We start from the raw sequence: 16130 nt of genomic DNA, 5'->3' as shown, positions 1-16130 counted from the left end.
ATTCTGCATGCTGTGTAAAATCTTTTGATTGTTCTCCTGAGAAAGACATGCAGAATCATTTTTATGAATGCTAAGACTGCATCAGCCCCAGCCTGGGTAATAATAACCTCCTGCATCAGAAAATAGCTCCAAAAAGCAGACCCAACTTTCTTCTTCTTTCCTTCTCGACTCATGCAGCTGCCTTTGTGCAATACTTTGTCTTACATCATCCCGGATTTGCTGTAAGATTTAAGATTCTGCTCGGTTTCTCAAGAGAGCAGCGTTGCAGTCTGCATGAAAGGAGGTGGAAAGGTGGGTAAGGGGTGGGTGGGGAGGGAACAGGCTGCAGGGGAAACAAGGCATCAACAGTGCAGCATGTGTTCTCACCAACGGCTGTGCAGAGGTCTGAAAGGCTGCTATTCAGAGGCTTTGACCAAAGCAAACAGCCCACATATGACTGAGGTATAAACATATACAGGCACATAAAGCTGGACACTAAAGTCACACTGGCATTAGCTGTATGATTCAGATATGTTCAGTCTGGATCCTTCAGAGAGAAACGCTTGAAATTATGAGGGTTGTAAAAGTTTCTGCGTGCTGGCACTCCCATTAAAACACACAGCAGAGAACTAACTGCTTCCTACTGTGACTCAGATACTGTATGGTCTGAAAAAACAGGCAAACAGAGAAACACAGATAGAGGCAGCTGTGGGTGAACTCACTGAGAGCTGGGTCGCCACTTATCCAACTGTCAGGCGGATCAGAGGCAGCATCTGAGGACCGCTGCCGGGTAAAGAACGGCGGCTCAGCTGGGGGAAGTCGCGCCCATCGGTGCCACGGTCACCTCCGACAACCAGGAGGGAGTTTCCGTCCCTTACCTCACCTCTACGCCCTCCAAAGAGTCTCCCCCTCTCTATCAGCGTCCCCCACACCTCGCGTCTGTCCAGCCTTCAGCAGCTGATAACGCACTTTGGTGTGGCAGCAAACTCTCTCCTCCTCCTCCTCTTCCTCCTCCTCCTCCTGCCGCAGCCGCAGCTGCTCCCCCTAACGTCGCAGTTCCTGGATGTTTCAGCTCTCGGCGCTCTAGTAACAGATCCGTCTCTCTGAGTGGCTCACAGCGGCGGCGTGAGCCGGACGCCGCACACAACGCTGCGCAGTAACCGCAGACAGTGTGCCGCTCACCCGGGGAGTTGGAGCAGCTGAGAGACGCGACGCGGACGCGCTTTACGCACCGCTGACCGGCGCGCACGCCACGTACACTGTAAACACGCTCTGTGTGTTACCACCCTGAAGCACCCTGAACTTTTATCAGATGAATTTAAAGGTTATGGTCTGGTTGTTATTACATATTTAAATCAAACTGTAGACGCAATAAAAAAATATTTCAAACATTTAGAGGCTTATTAATACCTTGAAACTTTAAAAATGAGTCAAAGCTGTAAACATGGCTGTGTGATCCATGTTATCTCTGTCCTCATTGATCCTCACATGGATAGTTTACAATTAACCTGCAGTATAATCGCATATCCATCTCCGTGAATTAGAATATATTTAAATAAAAAAAATATTACTATTTTTATTTCATTATGAGTGATAAAAAATCTACGACGGTGAATAAGACCATTGTAGTTCAAAAAATTAATGAATTTCCATCAAAAAACATTTATTTGTCCAAGTGAACTGCAGCTGAAATCAGTAGGCATCTCAAACAGATGTATCCCAGACATGAGTTACCACTGACACTTTTCTAAGTTACTCCTTAACCACAAACTTGGAGAAAAAGAAACTGAACTGTTGCTCAGTGGTCCAAAATCTTCTGTACAGATGAAATCCAGATCCTTCAGTCTAGAGGAAGTATGAAGAATATGTCAGGATCTTGGGTTGTTTGAGTTTATTTTGGGTTTATTTGTGTTCCTTAGTTCTTTCTGCTTGTTCTGCCTTATTTATATTTTTACCCTAGTTCCTTCTTCATGAGTCTAGATATGTCCATTTCTTGTGTCTTCTCCTTTTCTTATTTAATCTATTTTTTATTATTATGTTTCTTATTTTGTTAGATTCATTTCCTGGTCCCCAGTGCTCTCTCTCACCCCCTGTGTCACTTCCTCTTCCTCTCTCTCTTTACAGTCTGGTTTTTGCTTTCTTCTCACACCTGCAACCTGTTAGCTCATCGGCCCAGGTCTTATGTTCAGCATTCACTTCCCTAAGTACTTAAGCACCTCGTTCTCAGTCACTCCTTGCTGGTTCCTCCTGTTACATCTCTGCTTTACCCTGTGTACGCCCTGATAGGTATTTTCTTAACCTACACGTGTGGGAAGACACAAGTTTCAACATAGCATCGGTTCACACACACAGTAGAAAGCTAAAACCTTTAAATGAAAAACAAACTAGTAATGTACAACTACTAATGTACGAGTGATAACAACACATAATAATTCTTACACTCCCTATATCTCCTTGTTGGCTTTTTTTCATTATGATTTGTGGAGCCATGTCATTGTGCTTTGCCAAGTGTAGAGTCAACTATTAGAAGATTTTAGAGCACTTTGTGCTTCCCTCTGCTGAGAAGCTTTATGGAGATGCTGATTTCATTTACCATCACAACTTGGCAGCTGTTCACACTGCTAAAAGAAACAGTACCCTCTTTAATCACTTAGTTTTCATTGTGCTTAACAGGCCAACAAACTGACCTGATCTAGAACCTACAGAGAATCTATTGAGTATTGTCTATTGAGAAATCTGTAGGCTGCTTTTGAGGCAACCTGGGATTTCTGAAAACCTCAGGACATGGGTGGTTGCCTCCATGCCACTCTGCATTGATATGGTAATTTATGCAAAAGGAAACACAACAAAGCATTAAAAATTTAGTATGTCTGTTTGTAATATATCAAAAATATAATAATCCCAGTTTTTAACTGACTTTATTTTTTCATTTATTCTCTCTAAAAACACACAGACCTGATGAGTGCCTCTTGAGAAAAATTATCTATCACCCACTATAAACACAAATCTTTACTTTAGTCTGGGTGTTTTAAGTCCAAATTTGGACATTTCAACAAAATCTTAAGAACTTCCTTCAGTTTCTCTGCTTTACTGACCTTTAGCTTTCTTCCTGTTTATTCTAATCTGCACAGTCTGTGACCCTTGATCTAATGATAAACATGTGAATTCAGATTAAGTGCAGATGATGCTCTTACTGCATGTTGCATATAGTGTGTGAACACAACATGACTACACTGTTTAAGGGCCTTACAAACTGTGATATTGCGCTGTTTTATTCATATAAACTCGTTTAATATTTTTGGACCAGCATCTTTCCATCATTAATCTCGTTTAAGTAAATTTTTCAAATGACAAAATGAAGAGTTTTATGAAATTACAGCATTCTTCGTTGGACATGACCAGCCATCCAGGCTTTCGGCCGCAGAGTTTTTGGTAGTTGCGCGCCCTCCAGTGGTCGCACATGGAAATCTAAACTTCCACCTTTATTTTCAATGTGCCAGGGGCCATTTTGAACCGTATACAGCGGCGTTACCACATGTCTGACTGACTGGTATATTTAACGTGTAAGAAATGAACAACAAGTCGTGAGATGGTTCTGGGGGAAAAAATCAACTGAGAGTAAGCCAATATGCCGACACGATCGTTTTCTGTTGACTTTACTGTAAGCGTTTTTATTTTAACATGTACAGTCTGTTGAATTGGAAAATAGAATTTGATTTCAACAATTTATCATTTTATTTTAGATATAAGGTATTGTGTGTTATTTTCAAACAAACCCCCCAAAAATACAGATGGACGTGCAGGAAATATTTTTTATTTTCCTTCCATTCCATTAAGGTTACAACAAAATCTCAGTATTTATCATTAATTTTTTTAAACAGATGCCATTTTTGTCTTTTCAGGAAGATGAAAGCATGCGTTATGTTACCTTCAGCCTTCAGAAAGCCACTTTATTAAAGAAGCATTAAGTTAATTTTGACCGAGGCTTCAGATCCGAACCCTTTGAAGTGCTGGCCTCAGTTTTGTTCCGTTTGAAAACTTTCCCTCTCTCCTCTCCTAAACTTGGATCTTAGTTCTTGTCGGAGACCAATTAATGAGGCGGCTAAAGTCACTAATTGGCCGCTTAATTGGCCCCTGTCACCGCGCGCGCTGCAACACTGCATCCTTCACTTCCTGCCCTCTCACATCACAAGCGTGTCACAATCATTTTAGGGTCACGCTCTCAGACAGCAAGGACCCCCCACACCCCTTTACACGAGCACACTTCCCACACCTCTGGATGCCCCCACCAACCCACTCCCACGATAGCTCTGTGTTTTATGTCTGCGTCACAACAAGTCGGCGGAGGGCGAGAGGCAGAAGGATGATGGCGTCTCTGGCGGCTTGATTCCGGTGCAGCTCAGACAAAATCCGCCTTAATAAGCTTCGGCGGCGGGGAGAGGGGTGAGGTGTGAGAGTGTGGGGGGTGAGGGAGCAACAGCGACGGGGACATGATGAAACGGCACCGCGGAGAAAGGACGGACAAACTAGTCTGAGAGAGACGGACGGACAGTCACAGTCGCCTCCTCCTCCACCTCCTCCTCCTTGCTGACGGTTTGACTGACACACACACTCACACACACTCAGAGCGAGGCGCCTGGCACAGACAGAGACATGCATGCACACCAGCCACTTTTTGCAAACCAGCACGCTGCGCATCGGAGCTGGCAGTAATTGGACATCCACAGCTGATGAGGGCATTTCATGTCCAGCCTGTCCAGGAATCCCAGTGACCCCGACGGAAAGGAGTTCGACTTGACAGGTACCCTTCAGCCGGCCAGCCCCCACTGTTCAATTCTCCATCTGATAATGCCGCTCTGCATGCTGCGTCTGCACTGACATGTGTGCATGCACTGGAACAAATGCTCAGTGTGCAAAAGACAAAACGCCCGAGGAGTCGCTTCATGCATCTATTCAAGTTTTTAAGCTGTTGAGAAAGGAGGCGAGGAAGACGGCGGGCAAAGTGCAAGGCAGATGCTTCAAGTAGCTGCATCCAGTTAAACTGTGTTGCAGCAGTCATCATGCAGTGCTTTTTCCCCTATGTGTGTGTGCGTGTGTGTTTGATGTGTGCAGTAATCATTTGTCTTGCTCTCTGGTTGTGTATACTCACTCTCATCTTTCACTCTGGTGGATACAGGCTGTCGCTATGCTCAAGTCTGAAGAAGAGGAGTGTGCGTGTGAGTGTGTGTGTTTGGATGAAATTTTAACCCCTTTGGACTGAAAGCCGGCTGTCTGAGAGGCCGGGGGACGTAAACCCTGTATGTCAGCAACGGCAGCAAAGTATTCAACGGATAAATCGGATTTCCATTTTCACACAAGCCCTGCTTTCTCCTCTCTGTGTCTCTCCTCAGGATGGGGGGAGTCAGTGAGGGAGATGATGTGTTGGCTCGTTGGAGTGATGGACTACTGTACCTTGGCAATGTGAAGAGAGTAAGTGTGTTGGGAAGATACTTTTCAAGTGGTCGTGTGTTGAAAGACTCCCATAATTGTCTCCTCCTTTCTCCCCCATCCTCAGGTCGATGGAGTCAAGCAGTGCTGCTTGGTGAGATTCGAGGACAACTCAGAGTTCTGGGTTCTGAGAAAGGACATTCACTCGTGTAAGAGTAACTGCCTCCTCTTCCCTCTGATGGCGGAGTAAAGCTTTCTGCGTAGGGAGAACTTTTCCATTGAGTAAAATCCATTGTAGCGTAGACTTAGCGGCAGCCAAAGACATTGTTGAAGCCAATTTTTTACAGCAGGTTAAAGTGGACTAAATGTTTCTGATTTGGGCTTGCCAAAATCTTTTCTATTTGCTAAATATCACAACAATAAAAGGGACCTTTCTAGAGATTTTTCAACTTCTTTCAAACTGAGAAGTTCACATACATTTTCTTAGCCTTGAAATGTGTGTGATGAATGCTTTGATTCATCACATACACAGTTGATAGAGGATTGCTTGCTGGAGGTGCGGACATTCAGCCGTGGTTTATGTAAAGCGCCAGCTCGATGAAGCTTATCGGAAATTGCGTGTGATATGAACGACCCCGACATCTTTGCCAGCAGACCTCCTCTGCTGCCATTGCCAAGCCAAACCCCGTATAGGAGGAGTACAATTCGAAAGCAACGCTGAAAACTGGCATCATCATTCCCAGCTCCTTCTGTTCACTGATTGGCCCTGTTGAAATTCTACTGGAGAAATCGAGGTCAATGGGAGAAAACTTAGAGCACAGAAGGGAGATGAGAATCCAGCAGAATTGCTTTCGAAGGCAACATCCAGGTTAACATTTCTGTAACATATAGTGGACTTGTTTTTTAAACTGTGTAAATTGGGTCATACTGTTATCTTTTCTGGAATTGTGGCACTTTCCTCCTGACTGAACTGGTTTAACTGGGTCAGGTTTATAAATTGTTCCCATAATTTTTTCAGCTCTGAAAATATTTTTCTCTGAGATGGGCTTTGTGATGACCACTCCAAAATCCTAACTTTGCGTCCTTAAGACACTTCATAATTAAGTTGGTGCTCGGCTTTTGGTCGCTGTTCATTTGGAAAACCTTTTTATGTTTAACTTCCCAGCTGGTGTCTTGAGATGTGGCGTCACTATTTCCACATAAATCTTCCTTATGGATTTTGTGAAGAGCACCAGTCCCTCCTGCAGCAAACTGCTAACGCAGCATAATGCTTACACCCACATGCTTAAGACTTAACCTGTTGGTCTCAGGTTGTCATTCACAATGACAGGGGTGTCAAACTCCAGTCCTCAAGGGCCGCTGTCCTGCAGTGTTTAGATGTGCCACAGGTAAAAAACAGTGGAATGAAATGGCTTAATTACCTCCTCCCTGTGTAGATCGGTTCTCCTGAGCCTTGCTAATGACCTAATTATTCTTTTCAGGTGTGGTGCAGCAGAGGCACATCTAAAAGTTGCAGGACAGAGGCCCTGGAGGACTGGAGTTTGACACCCCTGTCACTAGAGGACCCAAATTTGGGTCCTGTAGTGACAGACAGGTTAAAGTGTGCCGCTGTTTTGCTCCAAATGTAACGATATCCATAAAAGCTAACAGCTCAGTTTTTATTCCATCAGACTACGGGACAGGTATGTTGTTTTTTGAGTAATTGCTCTTCCCTCTCTGTCGGTGCAGGACTTGTTTCGCTGTGAATAATGACTCTCTCTTAACAGCTTCAGTCAGCATCTTCACAAGGTCTTTTGGTTTTTTGTTCCAGGGTTGATTTGAACATTTGACACCAAAACCTGTTAATCTCTGTGACACAGAAAGTATCTCTTTCCTGGACAGTGTGATGGCTGAACATTCGCATTCTGTTTACTCTCTCTGTAATTGTTTCAGCATCTTTCTTGAAAGTGAGTTGTGAAGATACACAATACTCTATTTAGATTTTTACATAAAGTCACAAAAGGAAGCACTGTGTTTTAAATACGTCCACCAGTTTGCCTCCAGTTAAAATGTTATGAATTAGCCCATCAAAAGACTCTTTGTGTAACTAAACTTATGAATTTGGAGAAATACATTGAAATGTAATACTTAAAATTCTACAAGTCATATTTTGGCAATCGTAACAGAGCTGAAGCAGCAAAAGTTTAGCCTGATTTAATGTCGCAATAAAACCTGACAACAAAATATTTCTCTCACGGAGCATCTTCACAGCAAACCTCACTAGTTTAAGTAAAGACAAGCTGTCAAAATGTGAATAGATGCTTTTATACCTGTAACTCTTGCCATGTTTTATATTTGTGGTAGCTGCAAGTAAACCTTTGATATTAGCGGCATTCTTGTTGTTTTTCTAGTAATATTTTGAGCTCATTATGAGCCTGTTGTTGTTATATCAGTTAGATTCTAAAACATAAATAAAATCACTCTAACGGGAGTTTATCGTACTGTTTATTATTTATCTTGATCAAATTTAACTCATTGTTGTCACAATACATTCCAATTGATGATGTTAAAAAACTTGTCAGGATTGTTATTTTGAATATCTCATCCACTGTTTGTTTAGATGAAGTTTACTGAGACAAACCTTAGTAAGCAAATTAGAAATGTTTTTTATTTTGCTTGCTGTGTTATGTAGCAACACTCATAAAGTTATTTTAAAAAGAAGTAATAAATAGTTCTTATTTATTGTTTTCACCACAGTACCGCAAAATATAAAAATAAAACTTTAATCACCCACCTCAACTCCAAAATACCAATTTTTAATAAGCCATGGATTCTGCGTCCAGCTGTGAGAGTAATAATAAACTCTCTCATCAGCGTTTTGTCTTAGGTGTTCAGGTATACTGTGCATGAAAAATGACAACAAAGACACAGGAATTTATATCATTAGCATATAATTAGTTTTTAAGAAATTAATGTATGCCACTCCTCAGTGTGTCCTCGTTAGGTTTTGAGTGAATTTATTCATATTTTACAGTGAGAAATTTGTGTAGTAAAATAACATTTTCATCTCCTGCAGTCACACATTTTCACTAAAATTGCTGTGATTTTAATTATTTTGTAGAAAGGATAATTATTTTACTTTGGTTGGTTAAAGTTTCTTAGTTGTAAAAGTTTATAATCCTGATTGGAGCTCTTTTTTTCTCTTGCTGAAACATGCGTCTCATTCATTTTAAACCGCTGACAGTTATGTAGACGTTTCATCGTGTTTGGTTGAATTTTTCTTTTGTTTTTTACTGTAAGCGCTTTGAAACGATCCTGTTTGGTCTGGTTCTGGAGATGCGGTGCTGCTGCAGGGCTGCTGTGTACTTTAGCTGATTGAATCATGCTTTACTTTTGTTTGTCCAAATAATAACAAGTTTTCCTTCTGTACATTGAAAAGTTAACAGGTATTGTATGGCTGCAGTGCACTGCCTGAGTTTATTACTTTTAGCCTCTCGGAGGCAGCAACCACAGCAGCGCAGCTCTGAGACACGTCAGCACATTTAATCTGAACCTCAGACTCTAGTGGACATATAACGGATCAGGGCTAACACAATATTGTGAAATGCACCTTTATTATTTGATCCAGTTAGCAATTTCCTGTTAATGTGCTGTATGTGCAGACAAGGTTTTTAAAATAAGAAATCTGACTAAATGTGAGCTTTTATGGAGAATATTGATACATCTAGGAATCTATGTTAATGATTAAAAAAAGAATAAAGTTTGAATACATATTTTGAATAAATGCATAAATTGTCTCAGTCAGCTTAAAGTTAAAGAAACATTTTCAGATTTTTCCTGCTTTTTGAACTTGTGTCTTAATTTCTCTTCTGTCATCTTGAAATGCTAAATGTACATATATTTACCCACATTAGCATTAAGCCCGTTGTGGAAGCTTCTTGTTTCTGGATTATTAGAGTCAATTAATGAAGTTATTAGACTAATGAGCCTTCAGGGAGAGGACTGTCCTTTGCCACCTCATGTTGAGTCGAAGGGGAGGTTGGACACTTGTTAGGACCAGGCTGAACATCAACGCGTCAAACCAAAGGTGCAGGCGACTGAAATCAATGAGGTGGCAGGGACGTGAGTCAATATACATAAATTAATGCAGTTGACTGCTTTCTCTCTCTCTGTGTTTCTGTCTTCCTCTCACATTTACATCGTCCCCTCCCTTCTGTTTTCCTGTTTCCCTCAGTCGCTGCCGGAGTGGAAGAAGTTTGCTGTATCTGTGACGCCCCGCCTCTTAAAGAACCCCTCATAAATTGTCTTAAATGTCACCACGGTAAGGAGGCATGCCTCATCATGCTCTGTCAAATGCTGCTTCTCCGTCAGAGCCGGTAGTGACCTTGAAGGTTTGACACAGGATGGTAAATAACAACACAGAAAGCCGCATATCATAAATGATGGCTAAGAGTTGTCGGGTCTGCTCTCACAGGGGAGGGAAAATAAATAAGACATTAAGAGACACAGAACTTATAGATTTAAATCTTTCAGGGCGTCTTCGTTGTCTCTTTATTCTAATTCAGAAATCTACAAATTTGCCATTGTAATTCTTTTAAAGATAAAGAAACCAGACCAATTATTGGGAACAAATGTTTATTATTATGGATGTAATTCTGCAAAGAAAACGTCACCTCAAAAATGATCAGATCTTTAGAGAAACTGAGTTAAGATCCCAGCTTCAGAACATTTCAAGATGAACAAGGATGAGCAGCCGTGTCACTGGGAGGAGGAATGTAACCGACTGATGATTTCTGCTAAATCTAGCTTAGCGTTTCATCAATATTGATCTGAGAATGAATTCAAACTCTAGACCGGAGAATAGAAGATCAAATAAATGTGACTATTGGGTGTTAGAATGAGAATTTTTTTTAACAAAAGAAACAGAGATGGTTTCATCTTTAAAGAGAAATATGGAAGTATCACTGCTAGGATCAGAGTATCTGGAACCAGAGGATCTCAGGAGCATTTCACTGGCAGCGTTTCCATTACAAACGTGCAAATCTTTTGTCTGTATTCTGCTAATGTAAAAAATAAAATAAAAATTAATAAGAAATTATATCAAAATCACTTGTAAATAAGCTTGTTTTTAATAAGTCATTAAAAATCATGACAGCGACAGATGTAAACAGTTACATGAGATATATTCATAATTCAGCCATGGCGCTAGTGCTCATCATATATCAGTCAGCAGAGGAGACGTCAGCGTCTTATTCTGGCGTCAGAGCAACAAGCCCCGCCTACTTTGGATCTGCTGCACCTGCAGCGTTTTGGTGAAATTGTAGGTGACGATTTTACTGAAGAGCTGTGGGTTCAGATGACACAACTTTTTATGATAAAAGTCAGATGCTGTGAGAGCTCTGGTGGAGCCAGCTGCACAGTGTCTGACAAAATAAACAAAGCAAACCGACCTCCTACTACATCCTGTCACCGTGTTCTTTGTCGTTTTTGCCAGTAGTAAACATTGGACTGTTGACCATGTGACTCCTGTGATTTGAAAAAAAGTGTGTCCGTTGTAGTTTTGCGAAATACATATATTTCGATACGGCCGAAAAACCACCTTTCCTGGCACAAAAAGATTTTAGTTCTTTCAAAATTACAGCAAATTTAAGCAAATTTATTTTCATAATTTCAATTTGCGCAATTCAAATAGTTAATGGAAACGCAGCAACTGAATGGCAGAAAAACAATTAACCATGACGGCATCATGTATGAGCAGCTTGAAGAAACTAAACATTTTAAAGCTAAAGTGTAAAACTATATTAATTTCATCTATCAAAATAAATACATCCATTTTTTATCTTCTGCTTAATCCGGGGTCGTGTTGAGGGGGCAGAGAAGTCCAATCCTGTGCTTTTGAATATTTTAGATATGCTCTGAGAAACAAATCTGTAAACTGGTGAATTTTCCAAAAATAAATTGGAGTTGCATTCCACAGGAAAATCTGTGAATACTGAACCGTGATTAACAGACCATGTAATAACTCCATGTAATAATATAAGCTAACTATAGCAACAAAGCTAATCTTTCTTATCAAATGTGCAGTCCTTTGTTGGCATTGTTTCTCTGTAAAGCTCTTGATGTCAAACTGCAAAACCCCTTCCATATCTGGTAGAAAATACAAATGTTAAAAACTTTGATAAATGCAGCTGAAATCAATCTAAAGAGCCACCGTGTAGCAGCAGGTCCTGGAGGGAGATTCTACCATCATGTCATCCTCAAGCAAAGATGCTGACCGTCTGTTTTCTGGAATAATGCTGGCAAACTCTGCTTCTTATATGCAAATTCAACAGTTGGATGCTTGCATGCTTCTGAAATGAACTCGTAAAGAAGTGAAAATGGAGCAGGCCTGTTATTAGCGTCATCCAGGCTTTCTGTCCTGCAAAGACGATTTAAAGGCTCTGCCTCTTCCCATTACAGGTTATCATCCGGAGTGCCACACGCCGACCATCGAGCCAGAAGCTGACAGCGACTCCTGGATTTGTCGACAATGTGTTTTTGCTGTCGCCACCAAGGTCAGGCTGCTAATCTCCCCGTCTCACATTTTTTTTAAAAAAAGAGCTAAGAAATCCAGTCAAATATATCTATCCACATGGTAATGTGTGAGGCGCAAAATGTGTTTATTGGAGCAAGAATCTCACTGAATTTCTCAGTGTTGACTTCAATATGTTCCGCGCCATGTCAGAGAAATTGCAAGCAGTCAATATTTATATTTATGCTTCAGTGGAGTTGAGAGGAGCACATTAAAAATCAATCCATCACATGTGCTCCGTTTCTGTAGACATAAGAGAGAAGTGGGTTCATTATTAATCGGTCAGTGGAGCGGAGCTCATTGTCCAGATCCTCTGGTCTGGTCTCAGACTCCATCTCTCACAGCTGACCTGCGATGAAATGAGACAAAGATCCATCTTCTAATCGAGCCTGATCTGCTTACTGATATGAGAGCGATATAAAAGCGAGCATCTCTGTCCTGAAACTGTCTCTGCAGAGAGGCGGAGCTCTGAAACGCGGACGCTTCGCCCGACTCATGCAGTTCATGAAACTCCGGCTCCCCTACCAGCTGTCGTCCTTAGACTGGGATCCTCAGCATCTGACCAATCAGCAGCAGTGTTACTGCTACTGCGCCGGACCTGGAGAGTGAGTGGCGCCAATTCTGACTACAACACCCTCCATGTTTTGGCTCTTCTGGTAAAAGTGTTTTTGACACAAATGGACCAGATAATTACAGGTGAATTCATCAAAAGCAAAATGATGAACTCAGGAGGAGCTGAGAAGATAAAGAAACCAAAACGAAAGAGCAATGAAAAAGAGTAAAGAATACATTAATAAACTCACCAAGAGGAACAAGTTCTGTGTTGATTTGGATCATTACCAACAATGACTGATACAATCTGAGATTAATCTACTGAAATGAAATATCAATTTATGAATTTTTCAGACATTTCTACCAGCAGTGCCATCTGATGCTGTCTGTATGTGCGCTCTCTAACTTCAGGAATCAATCTGGTTATGTAGATACAACTATGGAAAACATTAAGAGACCACTGCAAAACGATCAGTTCTCTGATTTCACTCTTTATCGGAAAATGTTTGAGTAAAATGAACATTGTTCTTTTATTCTATGAACTGACATTAGTATTTATTTATTATATAAATGAAAAAAATGCAGTGATTTCAGAGCTCAAATAATGCAAAAAAAAAAAACCCAAAACAAATTAATCTTCATTTAGAAACAACAATACTAACGTTTTAACTCAGGAAGAGTTCAGAAATCAGTATTTGGTGGAATAGCCATGAGGTTTTCATTGTGGTCTGGTGCAGTGGTCTCTTCTTTCCTTTTGGACATGTCCATTTGTTGGTGGGTTTGTTGTTGACGGGTTTTGTTGTTGTTGGGCTGCAGGTGGAACCTGAAGATGCTGCAGTGTGGCAGCTGTGGTCAGTGGTTCCACGAGGCCTGCACTCAGTGTCTGTTGAAGCCGTTGCTGTATGGAGACAGGTACGTTACTCATTTAGGGAAAATATATATACAGCTAAAATAAATCATGAACAGCTTAATGAGGAAAAATAAGCATCTGTCAGGTGGGCTGTTTGATGGAGCTCACACTATCATGACACACTTTTTGTATTTATTTCTGTATGTTTAAATGATTTAGCTTAGAAACAATATTTTCTCAACTGTGAAAGTATTTAAAACACACATACTCACTGATAGTAGATGGATTAATTAGACAATATGAAAGCATGCAGAGAAAAGTCCCTTTAACTAACAGAAAGAAATAGCATTGGGTACTAAAAGTTTGGTAATTTTCAAATAATTTGCAGATTGTAATCTCTTTCAAGAAGGCAGTTTGGTGTGAGATGAAAATGAGAATGTCTTTGATTTGTTTATTTTTATTCTCATGAAGTTATTCTTATTTTGTTATAGATGTAAGTCAGACCCATCGTAAAGCTTTCTAGTAGAGGTCTGAAGATTTTAGGTGAAAACTCTCTGGTATTCGGATGAATTCATAACTTCATCCAACCTGATGCTGAATGAATTACAAAGTATTTTTGGTCCAGTTTTTAGTGCAAATACATTAGAAGACTAGAAACAAGGCAAAACTAGTTTACAAATAACTTTTCCACAAGATCTAGAATCTTGTTTTAAGTAAGTAATTCCTTAATATTTATTAATGGAATTATTTCATTTATAATATGGGAGGAATAAGTGAAATAATCTCCCACTGGAACAAGTACTTTTAAAAAAAAATCAATATTAAGGAATTACTTCCTCTCTAAAGAGTAGAAATTTGGAAGTTGGGAAAATTTAGCTGCAACTCTTGAACTTTATTTCACGTTAATCAGATTCATTATAATAGAAGATTTCTGCAGCTGAAGCTGAATCAACATATTAGTTTGGGCTTGTTGTGTTTTGTTTTCCTTCCAACAGATTTATTTGATTTTCAGTTAAGATTGAATCATAAAAAAAATCTGACATTTTACTTGCAGACCTTTGTTTAGTATCTATAACGAAAAACAAAACTTTTTAAATGGCTAGAAACAGGAACTATGTATCAGTTTTATTACCAAAACAAACAATGAATCAAAGTTTGTAATTAGCACGTTAATCATAGAGTTAGATGCTGGTCTGAGGGAAAAATAAATGTAATCAATATGTCGCCGTGACGGCTTCACTTGTCAACAAACGGCCTTAATTACCTCCAGATTAAATGATTAGTGAGCGTGTATGTTAATGTTCACAGTGTGACGAGGACAACGGCTCGTCTTCAGCTCAAAGTGACACACTCCAGAGCATCTGCTCCACGTAGCAAAACACATCCATCCACTGAGGTTATCATTACAATTACCCGTCTTTGTGGGGCTTTTTACGCCCATCCTGACACCAAACTGTGCGAGTGGGAGCAGAAAAGAAGGGATTAAATCGAGACTGACAGGATGGGAGGAACATCTGCAGAGCAGGTGATGGAAGAGGAGCGAAGATCGAGTTTACAGTTAGAATAGTGAGCGTGTGCAGCTGTCTCACAGTGCAGGCGCCTCGTTTCTCACCGTGACCTTCATGCAGATAAAAGGAAGGAAGTAAGTTTCAGGGTCAGATTTTAAAGCTGAGCGGTATTATCTAAAAAGATACACCTCTCTCTATTTTATTTTTATCCAGAGAAGAAAACAAGACTGATTTTTTCTGCGTGTTTATTTCAGGTTTTATCAGTTCCAGTGTTCAGTTTGTACAAAGGGACCGGAGACAGTCCAGAGGCTGCCCATGACCTGGTTAGAAATGATTTTTAATTTCAATAACGAATCAGAAATGAATTTGGAAATATTTTTAACCACACTAACAAAGTATTTTTCTCTAACTGCAGGGTGGACCTGGCTCATTTAGTCCTCTACCACCTCTCGCTGTGCTGTAAGAGGAAATACTTTGATTTCGACCATGAAATCCTGTCCTTCACCAACGAGAACTGGGACTCGTTGCTCCTGGGCGCGGTATTGATATTTCCCTGTTTAAGCACAATGATGAAATGATGTGAAATACTTACAGGCTTCCTTTTTTTTCTTTCTTTTACGAGTGAGATTTAAAGCTTATTAAGCAGCATTAAAGTAAAATGTAATAGTCGACCTCTGAGGGAACTCAGGGAAACACTGCAGAGTTAAAGCATTTAGTCCTTTGATGATCTTCTGTTATAAAAATTCAGCTGAAATGACCCTGAGCGTCTTTGCTTTTAGTTTCCTCTTAAAATTGATCACCTGAAGTTATTTATCTAGTATTTGGGATGTTTATGTGTCACTTTCAGCTGAATATTCCACCACATTTTGCCATGTAACAACCACAAACTTTAATTTGGCAGAAAAACTGAGCATAATTCAAACTGGTGAAGTGGAAGAAAAAGGACATGCATTTTAACCTTTTATTCTTACTGAGAAAAATCTGAAAAGTGTGGCCTGCAAACTGAATCAATAGTTTCTTAAAAAAGAAAAAAATCACAGGTGTTTTTGACCACTCTGCCTTGCTGAACAGCTCAAACCTGCTCACAATGGAGCTTCTGTGAACACCCATTTTCAAGTCTCACTGCAGGTGATGATGCTGCCACCACCATGTTTCATGATGAAGAAGGTTTGTTCACAGTGATGTGTCCGACACACACATCCCACCTGAGCTGTGCATCTCTGCAGCTTACTAGCTAGATCAGGGGTCCCCAAACTTTTTCCTG

General features: G+C 40.4%; 2 protein-coding genes across 3 annotated transcripts in view; one reads left to right on the top strand and one right to left on the bottom strand.

Annotated features, from left to right (window-relative positions):
• rgl2 (ral guanine nucleotide dissociation stimulator-like 2) overlaps positions 1-1186 on the bottom strand; it is a 37826-nt gene extending 36640 nt beyond the window's left edge. Inside the window, exon 1 of the mRNA XM_015061049.1 lies at positions 702-1186. The gene's annotated coding sequence lies outside the window, so the exon portion shown is untranslated. The remainder of the gene's footprint in view (positions 1-701) is intronic.
• A 2564-nt stretch (positions 1187-3750) lies between these two features.
• Positions 3751-16130, top strand: part of phf1 (PHD finger protein 1) — a 20150-nt gene continuing 7770 nt past the window's right edge. Inside the window, exons 1-10 of one of the 2 annotated variants that reach the window (XM_015061059.1) lie at positions 3751-4780; positions 5156-5276; positions 5370-5448; positions 5534-5615; positions 9620-9706; positions 11845-11939; positions 12413-12561; positions 13325-13420; positions 15121-15189; positions 15282-15405. In XM_015061059.1, the coding sequence (XP_014916545.1) occupies positions 5371-5448; positions 5534-5615; positions 9620-9706; positions 11845-11939; positions 12413-12561; positions 13325-13420; positions 15121-15189; positions 15282-15405 (780 nt within the window). In that variant the 5' untranslated portion in view covers positions 3751-4780; positions 5156-5276; position 5370. The remainder of the gene's footprint in view (positions 4781-5155; positions 5277-5369; positions 5449-5533; positions 5616-9619; positions 9707-11844; positions 11940-12412; positions 12562-13324; positions 13421-15120; positions 15190-15281; positions 15406-16130) is intronic. The other variant, XM_015061058.1, reaches the window with a different exon arrangement.

This window comes from Poecilia latipinna, unplaced genomic scaffold (genome assembly GCF_001443285.1).
Source record: "Poecilia latipinna isolate Pla-1442-1.1 unplaced genomic scaffold, P_latipinna-1.0 Scaffold1773, whole genome shotgun sequence".
NCBI classification, from domain to species: Eukaryota; Metazoa; Chordata; class Actinopteri; order Cyprinodontiformes; family Poeciliidae; genus Poecilia; species Poecilia latipinna.
The sequence above is the reverse complement of the archived record's forward strand: the minus strand, read 5'-3'. Positions and strand labels throughout refer to the sequence as shown.